Genomic DNA, 16438 nt, shown 5'->3' on the forward strand with positions numbered 1-16438 from the left:
AATGGAAGAGTGGCTAGAAAGAAACCGTACGTGAGTGAAAAGAATCGAAAGAAGAGACTGAATTATGCCAAAGAATTTATTTTGAAGGATGAAACATGGTGGAATGATGTCATCTTTTTTGACGAAAGTAAATTTAATATTTTTGGGTCAGATGGATGAAGGATGGTGTGGCGGAAAAAAAAGGAAGAGTTTAAATTTAAAAATCTTCGGCCGAGCGTAAAGCACGGAGGTGGCAGTGTTTGGTCTGGGGCTGTATTTCGACTTTCGGACCGGGCGAATTAGTTTTCATCGAAAATATTATGGACAAAAATTTGCACATGACCATATTGAAAACAATTTACGGAGAAGTGCTACAAAAATGGGGATTTTAAATACGTTCAAGTTCTACCAGGATAATGACCCGAAACATAAGGCACGCATTGTGCAGGAATATTTGCTGTACAATTGCCCAAAAGTTTTGCAACCACCACCTCCATCACCTGACCTTAACCCCATTTAAAATGTGTGGGATGAACTAGAGCGCCGAATTCGAAAAACACCAATCTTCCAGAGAAATGTTAAAAAATCGTTTAAAAGAAGAATGGAACAGTTTGAGTACTGAATATTTAAAAAAAATTATTAATAATATGCAGCAGCGTTTGCAAGAAGTGATAAAGCAGGATGGCTACCCAACAAAATATTAAAACAAGTATTGTAACAAAAACCAGCCGAAAAATAAGTATGTGCATATGTAGTTTCTGAAAGTGTCCGAATATTAAAGTAACGTGGAAATCGGACACTGTTTTATGTAAACCGTGTTATTCAACAACTGTTGCAAGTTATGTGAATAAAATTTACGCTATTGTTTATTAAACGTATACGTCATCATAATCCTTAATCATTTTTTTTTGTTAGACATATGTAGTTTCTGAAAGTGTCCGAATATTAAAGTAACGTGGAAATCGGACACTGTTTTATGTAAACCGTGTTATTCAACAACTGTTGCAAGTTATGTGAATAAAATTTACGCTATTGTTTATTAAACGTATACGTCATCATAATCCTTAATCATTTTTTTTTTTGTTAGAAATAAAGTTATAACGTAATATAGTAAAAATCTCATAGTGTCCGAATATTAAAGTTACTCACTGTAGCTCTTACAAGTGCAGAAGTTGCGGAAAAAAGAAAAAAATGGTGCCTCGATAGTGGATGTACATTCCGTTTATGCAGAAATCGCCAAAATTTCGACGATTCTGAGAAATTAGAACATAAAAGACTATTTGTTGCAAGCAACTCATCGACTAAAATCAAAGCAGAAGGTGCTGTAATATTTAAAGGTGCAAACGAAGGATTCGAGAATAATGTGCACTTTAAGAATACACTGTATGTACCTAACATGAGAACGAACCTAATTTCTGTTGAAAAAATCACTGACATAGGAGACAAGGTTATTTTTAGCCAAAAAAAAATGACTGTGGAAGATCAAAACGGACAAATTATATTGAAGGCGTATCGTCATAAAGATTTGTACTATTCAGAAGAAGCAAGTCAAGAAGAGAACTGTGTGTCTTCCACAGAGGAAAAACAATCGAAATTACTAACTTGGCACGAACATCTCGGCCACTTAAATGCGAAAGATCTATTGGACATGCACAAAAACGGTACAGTTATTGGCAATCACGGGTTCGGAGTCCCCTTAAGTCGAGAAAATTACCTGCACCGGTAAAAGGTACGTCTGATATTTTATAATCAAAGGTAAAGCTAAAAGAAATGAAAAGAATGTATACAAGTATAAGACTTGAAAATGAAGTGATTGAAATACGACAAACAACCGAAAAGGCATTGATTAAATTCTGTTATTCGTTTGTGAATAAAACATGAGCGGAAAACTGAAAAATTAAATGTAAGTCTGTAGAAATGAGATGACCGCTTAAAACAAATTGATGTAAGGCACTACGTCAAACCAAAAAAATTCCGTGTGAGAGATATAATCCCAGAGAAGATAACGGTCTAGGTTTCATTTAACGATGAACGCTATTCAAATATTGTAAGATACTTAATTACTAAAAATAATAATGATGGCTATATCTCGTTTTAAAGAGCCTAAATTTAACCAACTTTGAGACGTGTGTAAAATATTTGCACGTAAAATACCAGATGTTAGATAATATAAACGATGTTACACGCAGTATTCGCCAAACAACATGTGGCCAAATCGATCATGATTATATATCATAATCGTGGAAAAAATAAAATAAAGAAGATAGTTAAATTTATTTTAAAATATACCACGAATCTAATCGTCCATTAAAACGCATTTATTCATTAAAGTCACTTTCCCATTGTCAGTAAGTTAATTAATGAATAATATCGCATCAGCCCATAATCCTACAGGAATTTATAATTATGTATAGCTCGCCGTCGTAACAATACTGATAAATACAAATATCAATATCAATTATTTTTCTTCTCGTATACAGTATTTTTAAATATAAAATCAAATCAGCACGCAATAATTGGCACGATGGACAGACCTAAAAAAATGAAGTATTAAAAATTAAAACTCTTATCACAGATGATTCAACTTGTTCCGAATTGACGTCTTATCGCGCATTAATTATTTATTGAGAAGTGCGATAATGTTTATATCATTTAACTGCGATCAGGACTGCTAAATTTTCGCGCTCGTATCAATCTCATATACTTGAACATTTTCTTTCATCTAATCACTAGTATAGATTTGGTATTTCACGCGTTAAGTACATAAGGCGAATTTGCTAAATCTATTTGAAATATACGTGCCAGAATCGTGGAGTACTTTTTAAATTATACCAATACAAAGTAAGTTAATTGTAATTGTATCATTTATCTTTAATTTATATTGTTTCCTGTGTATTAATTGTATTATCTTCATTTTTTAATGATTCCAAAATAAAATCACTTGTTATCCTTATCGATGTTAACATCACTTTATCTTTTTATACAGAAAAATATGTACTTCATTGTGAACATCGCACTTGTCTCACTTTTATTGTCAACTGCCGTTGGACATGTCATACTGTGCTACTATGGAAGCTGGGCTGTATATAGACCAGGCAATGGGCTATTTGATCCAGAGCATATGGATCCCACAATATGCACCCACATAATCTATGCTTTTATTGGAGTTTCTGCTAATGGTTGGATAACCATATTCGATCCATGGGCCGACTTACCAGAAGGTGGTGGTAAAGGTATTGCAAAACATGAAAAATAGGTTCAATCTGATGATAAACATATATTTTATGAATTGAATTTACACCTGTTTATTGCAGATGGCTTTCGAAAATTCGTAGGCCTCAAAGAGATCTCACCAAGTACTAAGGTAATGATAAGCATTGGTGGTTGGAACCATGGCAGTACTACTTTCAGTCCAATGGTAACCGATCCAACGACTCGTGCAACTTTTGTAAAAAATGTTGTTACTTTCCTTAAAACGTATAACTTTGATGGTTTGGACGTCAATTGGGAGTATCCTGCACAACGTGGAGGTACTATCTAGACAAATGTTTATATACTGTGTTTGGCTAGACAACACTATATATTTTTGATAAATAACTTCAGGTATAAGTACCGATGTGGAGAACTATGTCTATTTACTGCAAGAATTAAAGGAAGCTTTTGAAGACGATGGATATATTTTAACTGCTTCAGTTGGTGCTGTAGAGTCAATTGCCAGTCAATCATATGACATTCCTAAAGTGTCAAAGTAAGATTTTCATATATTTATCCAAAACTTTTGAGCTTAATCATGGTACTATATCGTCTATGAAGAAACTTATGAACTTATAATTTTACTCCATCATTTTAGATATGTGGATTTTATTAGTCTGATGACGTATGATTTGAATGGCTCTTGGAACCGTGTGGTTGGAATAAATGCACCTTTGTACCCTGCCAGTCATGAAACAACAGCAGCACAATTGCAGCTTAATGCAGTAAGTAACATTGAAAGTAGGCGAGTATTCAAAATATCCTGAAAGCAATCAAGTAAAGTTATAAAGTATAAAAGTGAAGTTCAAATAATGATTTTGATCATTCATAATTCATCCAGGAAGCGTGTGTCACCTATTGGCTGAATAATGGTGCAGATCCTAAAAAAATAGTATTGGGAATTCCACTGTATGGCAGAACATTTACTCTAGCCAATCCAGAGAACAATACACCTGGAAGTACAGCAAACGGTCCAGGCATAGCAGGTCCATATACTCGAGAAGCTGGATTCATTGGTAAAATAATTAAACAACGATATCAAAATTAACGCTAACTAACAATCATTTCATTCTCAAGGATATAATGAACTGTGCGAAAAGAATTTAACTGAGAAATGGACGACTGTCTGGTTCGAAGAACAGAAAGTACCTTATGCCTACTATGGTAATCAGTGGATAGGATATGATAACGAGCAAAGTATATCAATCAAGAGTAAATACATCATAGCGCGGGAATTAGCCGGCGTTATGTTTTGGAGCGCAGAGACTGATGATTTTCGTGCAATATGTCATGACACAAAGTTCCCTTTAATCAAAACTGCTTACAACATCTTCATGACGGTAAGTCTGAAATTTGACGAGACCTGAAATAGAATAAGATAAATGAAAAACTAGAAATAACAATGAGTCATTAAATAATAATCCTTCCCATTCGTTATAATTAATCTTTTAAGCCTTCCGAAACTACTTCAGACCCGGATGCAATCAATGAAGATAACGGGCAGGACGAAGACAGTGAAAATGACGAGGAGCATAATAATAGCAGTGAACACGATGATTCAGATATAGATAATGATTTAAGTGAAGATGATGTTGAAGATAACACTTCAATTGCTAATACCAATGAGGTCACTACTACTTCGAGTAATGATATCGATAAATTCACCACTTCACCATCAACATCGAATGTCGCTTCTGAAGAAGTTACAACCGTTGCATCAAGTACTACCACTAAAAGTTACATTATATCTGATACAGTCTGCACTGAAAATGGCTATCACAGACATGAAACTGACTGCAGAAAATTTTGGCAGTGCGTAGGTCTGGCATCTGGCGGGTACATAGGATATTTACTAGAATGCCCTTCCCCGTTGGTTTTTGATATTACTCTAAACGTATGCAATTGGGCCAGCGCAGTTGATTGTTAGTATTTACCAATAGATATCGTTGTAAGTAACAGTCTAATTGTGAAACAACTTAACTGTTTAGAAAGTAAATGAATACGAATTAATATTGACATATTGGTTGAGTATTTCGAATAAGCATACGAGACGATAGCGATTATTCATTATATATTTTCTTCTTTTACGTTGTCCTGTTATTTTTGTATCCTAAAAGAATAATATTCAAAGGCGAATTACCACTATCCTTTAATATTTCTATCTATTAACATTCCGGTCTGACGCGTAGAAGCTTTGTAAGTCATGTCATCGGATTGGAGTTTGACGGATGAAATTATTTGTTTCCCCATAACGTGATACATTTATTGATTTTATAAATGATTTATTACATATCTCAGAATATTTTTGTTTTAAACTTGTGTACCGAAGGTACTTGCTAATCGCCGTACACTTTAATTATAAAGCACTGATTTCATTAATTCTTCAAGACTTTTCACTATATATATGAATTTTCCAGAGAAATAATATTATACAGGCATTATTAAAATAATCAAATGTTTTACACTATTTGTGTTATGCCAACGTAACGGGTCTCGTCAAATTTCTGTACTCCATATTATTCATACTCGTCGCAGTTCATAAAAGTCCACAATGGTTTTCACAAAATTCTATCATAGTACAAAAACATAATATAATAATTTTACCATAATTATCATAAGAACGTTGATAACAGTGACTGCGTATAACACCAAAAACAAAATTAAGAAAACAGCAATATCGGCAATCAATTAAATTTATAATATATCAAAAGGCCATCCGAAGACAGTTTTCCTACTTGAACTCATAAACATCATGCTTGATGAATAGTAGAAACATTTTTATTCAAAAAGGAATAATACTGGCATAATAATTAATACAGCAATACACGTTAGACAAAATGGTTATACGCGGAAACATCCATTGCGATAATTTCAGAAACAAACATAACCTATTTTTACCGGATACACGCGACAGTATCAATCAGATCTAAGCAGAGTTGCAAGTTCATTTTAATAAATGATTTAGGCATGTTGGCATGACTAAATAGACGATACATAAAACTTAACGCTAGACATACAAAATTTAATGTTATTCAGTACTAAAATGAAAAATCGTAACAATCAATGCCATTATCAGAATCATTGGACGCTACTTCATCTCTGATAGTAACTACTGGGCTGTTCACTGAAGAAATTTATCCTACCGTTTATACAAAGTTGGTAGCAAATTCCATATGAATGTATATATATAATATATCTATCTAGAATGAACTTTAAACACTGCTCCGATCAGAATTATTCTTGATCATCGTCATTATTAATAGTTCTACTCATCATTGAGAATCGTGGTGGGGTCTTCCAGATAGCACTTGACGTACGTACCAACCGGTTCCTGTTGATACCGTTGAACATTGCTCGTAGATCTGGTGTGCATTCCTTACTGCCAAAGAAGTCGCGCACACCACTTATCGGTACGAAATGTTGCATTGCTAAATGTGTTTTACGAACGTCCGCTAAAAGAAAGCAAATGCACATTTTTTGTTTAATATCATATGGAAAGTATGAAGGGGATTAATAACTAAACTACAAATGTTATAGCTACCTCTGGCCCAATATGGAATTGGATATTTAGGCCGATGTTCATTATCTGAACTATCTTCGTCAGGCTCACTGTCCAAGATATAAGATGTTGGATTTTGTGCCTCCTTTGCCTGAAAATTATACATTCTCGTTAAACAAAGTCTAAAGACATTAAATAACTGTAAGGAAGGCATATGTACCTTCAGTGCTCTTAATTTGGCTGCTTCCGCTGCCTGAGCTCTGGCTTCTGCTAATCTTCGTCTTTCGGCTTCAAATTCTCGTCGTTTTTGTTCAGCAACTAAACGTTCTTCTTCTTCCTGTTCGCGAAGACGTTTTAATCGCTGTTGCTCCTCGTATTTACGCTTTTCCTCCTTCTTTTGCTAAAAGCACAAGCATTGAACATAAACTATTTTAAGCGATGACGCTGTTGAAGAATGTAACTTGTTTTTCTTAAACTCTCACCATAGCCCGTTCCATTTGGGCTATTCTCTTCTTTTCTGCTTCCTCCTTTTGCTTCTCCTGCATTTCTAATGCCAGTTTTGCTTTCTCTTCTCTTTCACGTTCCGCTTTCAATCTCTTTTCCTGTTCACGCTTCTCCTTTGCCTCCCTTGCCAATTTGTTTTTAAGTTCCTTTTCCTCGCGTTTTCTATGTTAATAGGGATAGTAATACATTTTGATAAAAGAATAAAATACGATGTTAGATTCAAACTAAGTAAGCATGTTATTAATTATTAATCACCTCCTTTTTTCCTCTGACATTGCCTTCAGTGTTTCCTCTCGTTTTCGCCGTGCATCATCTTCATGCGCTCTTCGATAATTCTCTTCTAATCGCTCAGTTGACGTTATTTTCTGCGCTGTTCTAGATTGTTGTATAAATGTTTCCACATTACTGACTATGCGTGCACGTGGAGCTGTTAAAGTTCTTGAATACTGAAAAAAAGGAATCTCTTTAGTTGTATTTTGTTTATACAGGTTATTGGGACTTGTTACAACTGGAAAGCAACATATTAATGTAGAAAAATTAAGATTAATGTTAAGAGAAATATAAGCTTACACTAGAAAGAGGCTGTGTGTTATTAGGAGTACGCGGTATACGACTCTTTTGGGCCGAATTCGCCTTCAACTGTTGCTTGTAGTTTGATTTTTCAGTGACGGTCAATAATTTACTAATTTTCTGGGCCACATTCGCATTCTGATTCTAGAAAGAAAACATTGTTAAATAAGAACCAGATTTGCATCCTTGAAATAAGATAAATTTTAAATGCGCTAATTTTTGCATTGCATTTTCAAAGTGCATTGAGGGTTTTTAAATTGAAAGCAGAATATTTTTGTAAATCAATCATGTGTTCTTAATTGATACAGGATGGAATCCTTGTACATGCACTCCCTTCCTCATACTCACTTCTTTGGATTCCTCGTTAAGCTTCAACTGCTTCACCAATGAAATCCGTTTAGCTTTAGCCAGAGACTTGCGCGCTAATTTTTGTGCGACAGTTTTGCTAACATTCGCTTGAATTTTAACATTTTCTGCAGCAGCCATAGCTCTGGTTTTTGTTCTCGTAGTTCTAATGGGCACTTCAACATCTACGGATGGGCAGTCTATTTTACCAGCTTGCTCGAATGCATTAACACGCTGCTTTACAGAATCCTTAGCGTAGGGACTAAACAATGCTGTTGGCTTATATGCATTCGGTTTATTGGGTTTCACGTGATTAATTTCACGCAATGCAGTCTTTGGAGGTGTACTCGCTATCTCGTCTACATCCCCATCATCGTCACTGGACAAATACGAATGCTCATCTTTCTTTGGCTTTCTACGCTTTCTTGTCTTCTGTGGCGTTTTCGATTTTCGTTCTGGGATAACCCTAGCTTCTGGCGACGACTCGTCATCCGTCAGTAGAGCCTCCAACTCCTTATCAGCTAGATCATTCTGTATTACTTTCATCCTGTCCTGCAGGGTACTTGCTAAAGGTGCTGTAGCCTTTGAGGAATGGTATGGCGAATTTGAATGAACCTTAGCTTTTGCTTGTACAATACTGCTGTTGGTACTACCCTTTCTAGAGTTTGAATTGCTCGTTGCTTGTTTGTCAAGTGTTACTGTTTCATTAAGATACTTCTGAGGTAGTGGTTCCAGGATAACCGTTGCATTCATAGCGCGTTTATCTAATGTCATTGTGGTGTTTATATTATTCATTGTTGAATTCATTACAGGAACAACAAGCTTACTGATTGCATCTTCATACATTGAGGGTTCTAGGGTATCATTCCCACCAGTCTTGTCGATTGTTTCGTCAAATTGATTGTCATGCCTGATGGTATTTTCTTTATTCAATTCTTTATTTGAATGTTGAGGTGCCACAGATTTAACTTGCTTTCGTTTATTTGATGATCGTGTAATTCTCCTCGTGGGAATTTCATCCTGCAGTGTATCCTTTTCAGAAAGTCTTGTAAGAGTAACTGTAGTATCAATTTTTGTATACTTTGATGGCCTACTCTTCTCCTCGTCAGAACTGTTGGACGCTTTCCGTCTCTTTGATTGACTTTCTCGTACTTTCTAAGGAATTAAAAATTAAGTGCAAATTAGTAATTTGATAGTCGATTTTTGGAGCAGTTAGATATATAAACTGAGTAAAAAAATTTTAGAATCCTTAACATTGATAGACTTAAATTTTGTAAAATATACTGTAATTATAAACAAACCTTTGGTGATTTTTCAACAATATCTCCATTGGATAATCTACGCAATTTAGTACTTAAAGTGAGAGATTGTTGTTTCTTAATATTATCTGCAGCTTTCTGTGATGCCTTTCTTTTACTTCTACCAGGTCTAATGTCTTCAACAACTTTCTTATCACTTGTTTCATCTTTTATCAAACTTGTTGAATGAACAGGTTCATTCTGTGTAATATCATTTTCCGGAATCGTTTCAATGCGCCGTACTTCTTTCTTCCGTACTGTTTTTGGAGTCTTTGCTATTAATGGCCCATGAAGCGATTGTGGTATTTGATCTATAAGTGCTTCTAAGAAAGCAATATGCTCTTGATAATTCTGATTCATGCAATGTGTGAATTCAATGGAACGTTTTACAATCAATGATACACATTGTTTCAAACTTGATGGTACATTATTGTTCTTCATCTCACTCATAATAGAGATCTAAAACAGCAAAAAAAATTATGTCAAATAAAATTCACTGCTCAGAGAATTTTGTTGGTAGAACCAGAATACCAATAACCAATGATTTACTCTAAGAAATTAATCAAGTGACAGACACAGTTTTAAATCAAGAACAAGATGTTGACAAGATATTAAATAGGGTTGTGATTATATGTTAAACTAGGTTGTGTTTCCAATATATTTTGATACAAATGAAAACATCAGTTAAGGAGGTCCTGTCAATGCATGCTAGTCAACTAATCAACTATCAAATCCATTCCATAAATTGATTAAAACAAACTGGACTTTCTACGAAATTATTCACATTAAGTATAGAAATTTGTTTGCAGGTGTTTATCTTTGTAAAATTAGTTCATTTGTACAAATATATTTAAAAATCATACTCTCATTTAACTTTTATTTATTTGTTCATTAGGTCTCTCCCGGTAAATCGATGGAGATCCGGCAATTTAATTTGCAATTACTCTTTGAAACACCCGGTAAGGTCACTTCTTTATGGTATATATCGAATCCTGAAGAATTCACGAATCCGTAGTATACCGATTTTGGCTACAAAATTCACTTTAAATATGTTACTTTCTCATTCAAAGTGTCCTTTCACTCCATATATCAAATTTCGTTTTTAATATTACTTTTCTTAATATTTTCGTCGGTAACCGACCTTCAAATGTTGTAATTGAATTCAGAATTGTTTAATTTATAACGTATAAAAGTTTCAGACGTGAAAATTCAAGTGGGTAGTTTCGACAGCACCTCCTTAAATGATTTCAGAGCATGACAGTCATAACAAGATCGAAAATTATAGACATGAACTAGATTTCTTATATCTTCTGTAATAAACTCACAAATTGTTGCGCTGAATGATACGCGTCTGCTACAAAATAAGACGAAATATGTAACGAAGGAACGACTGGCAACTATCACACGACTACATTAGTACGCGAAAATGAAGAATTAACGTATTTTCAATTTAAATATCGTCGACCGACGCTTACAGACTGGTTCTGGGCGCAGTATCCGAGACCATGAAAACATGAAATATTCCTAGATTCTAGTTAAATTGTAAATAACAATAAATATCACTAAATGTTTAACGTCAACGCGGTAAATATGTAATATTCTAGTACAAAAGATTATAATATAAGATTATAATATAAGATTATAATATTATTCTAGAATAATAAAAAATAATTTATAAACAATATAAACAAAGTATAATATACAGTAATAACTCCTTCTGAAGTTTAAAGGCAAGGGACAAGAAGAAAATATATATTAGTGCTTCACAAAATTTAATTAAAAAAAAAAGAAAAACAGGATTTGAAATACAATATTATCGGTTCTTTATAAAAAAAAAATGGCTAGTCATTATATCTGTTCTCTTATTACCTACACTTTATACACTTTTCAAAAAATGCAGATTCTCATTGGTTACTTAAAAAAAATATCGTCCAATAAAAATTTGCACTTTTTGAAAAGTGTAGAAAGTTAGGTAACGAAACATACCTATATTTGCAAATAAAAGTACCATATAAACAAACTGACACGTATCATTTCCCGTCGTCGTCTACCTTACCGACGTAAATATAGTGGCTACTTCCTGCTAAAATTTGTGCAAGTCAAGAGGAAAATTTCGGTTATCGAAATTTACAGCTACGCAACGAAGTCACAAATAGACATTTTTATTTCTCGTGAAATATTGAGCATCATAACACGATCAACTGTCGCTAAAAAAATACAGCGTAGTATCTTCTGTTGACTACAGTTGTAAGACCACTCGGTGGAATGGGAGCTGTTGAGAAAGTATAAAAGAGCTCGTGCAACGCAGCAGTTCGGGTTCTGAGGGGCAACGTTGATTTGGGATTATTGGTATTGTTTTTCATCCGATTGACAATACGAATCATCCGGCAATGGCCCTCAGTCAAACCAGTGTGGTGAGTAAAATGAAAACTCAAATATGAGTTATTCAAGAATGATTTTAATAATGCAGCGTACTTGTGTCGTTGTAGTTCATTCGAACAACCTGTCATGGTTACCTTGATAAATGAATTCTATACCCTGAGATTTTTTTACAATTGCATGGGTGTCGCGTAACGTCTGCCGGAGTATGTCACAGCGACCTTTTGAACTTTCGACAATGTTTCACATTTCATCAGTAATATGAATCTTATCGTATATTGGATCTATGATATAAAAATTAGTTGATGTAGTTTTGATATTATCTCAATCATATTAATTGACAATGAAGATCGGTTATTGGGCATCATAAATATCATACTTATCAAGATTTCTCAACTTCTTCACAGAATAATTGACTGTCTTATGGCTCCTGACATTTATTATTCTTTATTCTTATTCCAGGTAAAGATTGATATAGAAATGAACTTGTTAAATTTATGTTGCTGTTATGTATATATAAACATACATATATTTTTCTTATGGAAAACTACATGTATAGTGACTGTACCATGTAGATAATGTTGAATGACTTAAGAGTGCACAAATGTATTGTTGTTAAAAAGGATGAGAAAAGGAAATCATTAAAAAAGTTTTGATATTTTATATTATATATTTGACTTTCAGTTGAAATTGTACAATACAGTAATAGAAGATGTTATTGCTGGCGTACGAGAATCTTTTTTGGATGAGGGAGTGGATGAACAAGTGCTGCAGGAGCTCAAACAAATTTGGGAAACAAAGTTAATGTCTAGTAAAGCTGTAGAACTAAATTCCGATCCTCCAGAACCCCAACCACCTCAAATGAATGCACACAAAATTGCACCTGCAAACAAAGGTACGATGGCAATTTTAAATCTCTAAATGGAAAATTGTGTTCAGCCTCATAATTTTCTTAAACTGCCTATTGGAAAGTAATTTATCTTATCATTTATCAGCTGGAGCAATAGGAAATCATTTTGTACAACAAACACCTGGAACAGTTGTACAACAACAGCAACAACCAGTTCAACTTCCTCCACAACCACAGCCGCAGCAGCAACAGCAACAGCAACAGCAACAGCAACAGACCCATGCACAACCTGCTGGTATACCAGTGCAACAACAAACTCCTGTTCCGGTACAACAAGTTGTTGCTACACCAGCAGCAGGATTCGAACGACAAGTTCCCATACAAATCACATTACCTGCACAAGCTAGTGTTTCCGGTGGGGAGCAACGTGTACTAACTATACAAGTTCCTGCTTCTGCTATTCAAGGTAATATAACAGCTTTACACTCAAATATATGTACATATGAGCATGAATAATTCACTTTGTCTCTTTAAAACTATAACGGCTTTCTTTTTATAGGTAACCAATTACATACAATTCTAACGGGACCAGTTATCACGGCAGCGATGGGGCTACCTGCAAATTTAGCATCGACATTATTGCAGCAACATGTGAATGTGACTTTACAAGGTCAGGCATTAACGCCTATCCAAGTAAATCAACCTGTGCAGGTTGTGACACAAAATACGAACAATGTTGTTGCTCAAAGGCCGATTCAGAATCAGGTTGGTATGATTTGGAAACTACTCTTGCTTATTCACATTTATCTTAGTAATAATACGTGTAAAATTGTTAATGGAAAATAACATAATAATAGAGATCACATGCATAATTCTCAGCAACAGGGCAATATAGCACAATTGGATGGAGCGCTGGGCGATTCGTCTGATGACGAAGAAGAAGAAGAAGAAGAAGATAATGACGATGATGATGAGGATATGGATGATAAGGAGGAGGATGAGAATGACGAAGCCGCAGCACGTGAAGAGGTATTTTCAATACAAACATGACATTTAACTTCATTATTTAATTCCGCAATTTATTCGGTGTTCGTCCATTTATTACCAGTTGCGCGATCATTCAATGACAATGTTATACTACTTTTATCTGTAACCTCTACTATTTTTTTTAGGAACCATTAAATTCGGAAGATGACGTTACGGATGATGATCCCACTGATTTGTTTGATACAGATAATGTTGTTGTTTGCCAGTACGACAAGGTTAATAATAATTTAATCATCACTTGATTGCCCAATAAAAATGCAAAATTTTCTAAGTTTCTTTTTGTTTTTAATTCGTTCCAGATAACGAGGAGCCGGAACAAGTGGAAATTTTATCTAAAGGATGGTATAATGAACCTAAGTGGTAAGGATTATGTGTTCCAAAAAGCAAATGGCGACGCAGAATGGTGAACCCTTGTCGCATAGTTGTGATACGTCGAGTTCTATGATCACCACCATCATTCAGGGATAATTTGAAAGCAGCTCTTAACACGTGTTCATAATGAAAATTCGTGGTTCCGAGATGAAGAAATGTACGACTACCATGAAAAAAAGGCATACAGTCGTGATAAGGTGTTGTGAATAAAAATAAATTAAATAGTGCAAAGTACTGAATGTTAGATTTGCCTAGACAAGCACCTGGCTAAAACTGGAACTCCTAATATACATTAAATTTGTTGTCTTTTTTTTTCTTAGTGTAATAATCATTTGTCTTTCCGTTGCTTTTAAATATTGACACGAAAATATAATCATATCGACAGCGTGATATCATTTTTTAAAACAACGTGCCTGCTAGAAACGCAGTACTTAACAGTTTTGCAAGAATGTAGCTCCATTTGTTATACGTATTATAAAAATACATAATAAACACCAACAGGCCTCTCCATTTTCCAACCATAAGAAAAACGCGTGCTTTCCTTAGGAAAATTCGTTCCTAAACTTTGGATTTATTCGGGTATAGACAGATACGATGACATGTCCTAGATAACGGAAATTACAGTAAGCCTGTGGCTCATGTCAAATATGACAAATATAATCTCTTCAAAAGATTGAAGTTAAACGAGTAACAATTGTTTGAGTTCACTTATATCCATTGACGCAGATTGTGAATCTCTTCACGGTGGAAAGAAGGAAAAGTCATGTGTATATAGAAAAAGGATAGTTGCGTTTCACGGTTTCACATGCGTACGCTTGAAGAAATAAATGTGTCTTATAATGTTACTAGCATATAATACTATCATTACTATTATAATAATTATATTATTATTACCATTATTATTGTGACAAAGATATGCTTAAATTTGTACATGTACTTAAAGTGTGGGTGAGTCGATGGGAAAGTGTAAAAATTCACAATCGTCGATTAATTAAAAAAAAAGTACTTTCAACTTTAATACCCTTACTTTTTTCTAATAATAACGCAGACACCCAGGGACAAGACGATTAAGAAATAATAATTATAATTTAGATTGTGAATCATGTTGGTCTATTTACAAAAAACATTTAATTATTACCTATCTTGGTTGCTGTGCAGAAACTCGAGATACTTTTTTGTTGAAAGTATTCCAACTGTTTTAATCTTCTAAAAAAATGTTAATTCTTATTAATAGCACTAGCTCCAGAGATAATCTCAATAAGTTCATTGGTGATGACGGTTTGTCTTGTACGATTGTATGCAAGTGTCAATTGTTGTATCATTTCTGCAGCATTTTTTGTAGCACTCTCCATTGATGTCATTCTTGCTGAATGTTCACTGGCCGAACTCTCTTTCAGTATCCAAAATACAATAGCAACTATTGCAAATTCCAACCAGCAATCAACAATCTCCTCCTCGATCATGTCGTACAACAAAAACTTCTCAGCTGCATAAAGACTGGACCGATCATAAAATCTACTGGTGCTCACCATATAACTACTAGCATTTACAAATCTGCGAATAAAATCGCAATCAATAATCTAGATAAAATCAATATGTAATACAAAAGTACACACTTGTTGTAATAAATAGCAGTGCGAGCAATGTTATACTCGTCTATACTATTTTTTATTTGCTCTCCAATGGCTCCAGCATCATGGAAAGTCATTGATGTCTTACCAACATTGTTAGCTACCCAAATGATGTTGTTTGGATACATTCGCGACAGGATCATTCGATTCTTCTCACCAACACAAATTATTTTCGTCTCAGATTGCAATGCTGAATTGGATTTAAGACTCAAATCAATTGCCTTAGCAATACCAGAATGGATTCCTCCACAAAGACCACGATCACCGGTAAGAGCTACTATCAATTGTGGGTCAACTTTTGCGGGTGTATGAATTCCGGCCAGTTCAAAGAATTCAGTTGCTCCTCGTCCAATAGGTCTTGCACTAGATAATTCACGCTCTGCTCTTGAATATTTAGCTGCGGAAACTAGTCGCATTGTTTGCGTTATTTTCTTCGTATTACTCACTGTTCTGATACGATTCTTTATTACTTTTAGTGATACCATACTTCTATTTCTTCTTTACAAACCACTTCTATGCTTACATAATTTTTTACACCAGAGACACAATGAAGTTCTTCCTTGTTTGTGACAGCTCCAGAACTATGGACCTCTATCAATTTGTTGATTTTCTATTGTTCAACTATAGTTTTATAGAACTGTTTTCCTAATTGTAACAAAACTTTTCATGTTCGTACAGAAATCTTGTATAACCGGACGTTTATATTTATTCA

The 16438-nt window shown here is 34.4% G+C and overlaps 4 protein-coding genes across 9 annotated transcripts in view; 2 read left to right on the forward strand and 2 right to left on the reverse strand.

Moving 5' to 3' along the window:
* Positions 1-5318, forward strand: part of LOC107262922 (acidic mammalian chitinase) — a 21475-nt gene extending 16157 nt beyond the window's left edge. The window contains exons 1-8 of one of the 3 annotated variants that reach the window (XM_015729598.2): positions 2583-2820; positions 2966-3212; positions 3294-3509; positions 3583-3727; positions 3830-3956; positions 4073-4247; positions 4309-4571; positions 4704-4946. In XM_015729598.2, coding sequence (XP_015585084.1) covers positions 2972-3212; positions 3294-3509; positions 3583-3727; positions 3830-3956; positions 4073-4247; positions 4309-4571; positions 4704-4799 — 1263 coding nt within the window. In that variant the 5' untranslated portion in view covers positions 2583-2820; positions 2966-2971 and the 3' untranslated portion in view covers positions 4800-4946. Of the gene's footprint in view, positions 1-2582; positions 2821-2965; positions 3213-3293; positions 3510-3582; positions 3728-3829; positions 3957-4072; positions 4248-4308; positions 4572-4684 lie in introns of those variants that run through there. The other 2 variants (XM_025080316.1, XM_015729597.1) reach the window with 2 other exon arrangements.
* Positions 5319-5993: 675 nt separating this feature from the next.
* LOC107262921 (inner centromere protein A) lies at positions 5994-11030 on the reverse strand. 3 transcript variants are annotated; one of them, XM_015729595.2, is made up of 9 exons: positions 10773-11023; positions 9451-9906; positions 8153-9304; positions 7805-7948; positions 7490-7680; positions 7213-7396; positions 6951-7130; positions 6773-6881; positions 5994-6683 (listed from the first exon to the last, which is right to left on the reverse strand). In XM_015729595.2, exons 2-9 carry the CDS (start codon positions 9895-9897, stop codon positions 6466-6468), a joined length of 2625 nt encoding a protein of 874 aa, XP_015585081.1. In that variant the 5' UTR covers positions 9898-9906; positions 10773-11023; the 3' UTR covers positions 5994-6465. The 3 variants fall into 3 exon arrangements, with proteins under 3 accessions (XP_015585081.1, XP_015585080.1, XP_024936081.1); XM_015729594.2 differs by having other exon boundaries at positions 6773-7130; positions 10773-11027; XM_025080313.1 differs by lacking the exon at positions 7805-7948 and having other exon boundaries at positions 6773-7130; positions 10773-11030.
* Positions 11031-11547: 517 nt separating this feature from the next.
* On the forward strand, positions 11548-15113 carry LOC107262978 (transcription initiation factor IIA subunit 1). Of its 2 annotated transcripts, XM_025080146.1 has the most exons (8): positions 11548-11861; positions 12234-12288; positions 12511-12721; positions 12822-13142; positions 13236-13441; positions 13556-13705; positions 13849-13938; positions 14023-15113. In XM_025080146.1, the coding sequence occupies exons 2-8, from the start codon at positions 12250-12252 to the stop codon at positions 14128-14130; spliced, it is 1125 nt and encodes a 374-aa protein (XP_024935914.1). In that variant the 5' UTR covers positions 11548-11861; positions 12234-12249; the 3' UTR covers positions 14131-15113. The 2 variants fall into 2 exon arrangements, with proteins under 2 accessions (XP_024935914.1, XP_015585225.1); XM_015729739.2 differs by lacking the exon at positions 12234-12288 and having other exon boundaries at positions 11551-11861.
* Positions 15114-15287: 174 nt separating this feature from the next.
* LOC107262981 (ATP synthase subunit gamma, mitochondrial-like) lies at positions 15288-16364 on the reverse strand. The gene is made up of 2 exons (XM_015729741.2): positions 15712-16364; positions 15288-15649 (listed from the first exon to the last, which is right to left on the reverse strand). Exons 1-2 carry the CDS (start codon positions 16209-16211, stop codon positions 15313-15315), a joined length of 837 nt encoding a protein of 278 aa, XP_015585227.1. The 5' UTR covers positions 16212-16364; the 3' UTR covers positions 15288-15312.
* Positions 16365-16438: the final 74 nt, after the last annotated feature.

The sequence above is a fragment of the Cephus cinctus genome, unplaced genomic scaffold (genome assembly GCF_000341935.2).
Source record: "Cephus cinctus unplaced genomic scaffold, Ccin1 Ccin1_scaffold0129, whole genome shotgun sequence".
NCBI lineage: Eukaryota > Metazoa > Arthropoda > Insecta > Hymenoptera > Cephidae > Cephus > Cephus cinctus.

What these genes read in the sequence shown, in the direction of transcription:
- LOC107262921 (XM_015729594.2), bottom strand. Translation starts at nt 9,897, where the DNA reads ATGAGTGAGATGAAGAACAATAATGTACCATCAAGTTTGAAACAATGT. An exon ending in ACACACAGCCTCTTTCTAGT is followed by an intron (nt 7,681 to 7,804) that starts GTAAGCTTATAT and finishes CCTTTTTTTCAG; the next exon opens with TATTCAAGAACTTTAACAGC. An exon ending in ATGTCAGAGGAAAAAAGGAG is followed by an intron (nt 7,397 to 7,489) that starts GTGATTAATAAT and finishes CTATTAACATAG; the next exon opens with AAAACGCGAGGAAAAGGAAC.
- LOC107262978 (XM_025080146.1), top strand. Translation starts at nt 12,250, where the DNA reads ATGGCTCCTGACATTTATTATTCTTTATTCTTATTCCAG. An exon ending in TCCTGCTTCTGCTATTCAAG is followed by an intron (nt 13,143 to 13,235) that starts GTAATATAACAG and finishes TTCTTTTTATAG; the next exon opens with GTAACCAATTACATACAATT. An exon ending in AAGCCGCAGCACGTGAAGAG is followed by an intron (nt 13,706 to 13,848) that starts GTATTTTCAATA and finishes TATTTTTTTTAG; the next exon opens with GAACCATTAAATTCGGAAGA.
- LOC107262981 (XM_015729741.2), bottom strand. Translation starts at nt 16,211, where the DNA reads ATGGTATCACTAAAAGTAATAAAGAATCGTATCAGAACAGTGAGTAAT. An exon ending in ACTGCTATTTATTACAACAA is followed by an intron (nt 15,650 to 15,711) that starts GTGTGTACTTTT and finishes TTTTATTCGCAG; the next exon opens with ATTTGTAAATGCTAGTAGTT.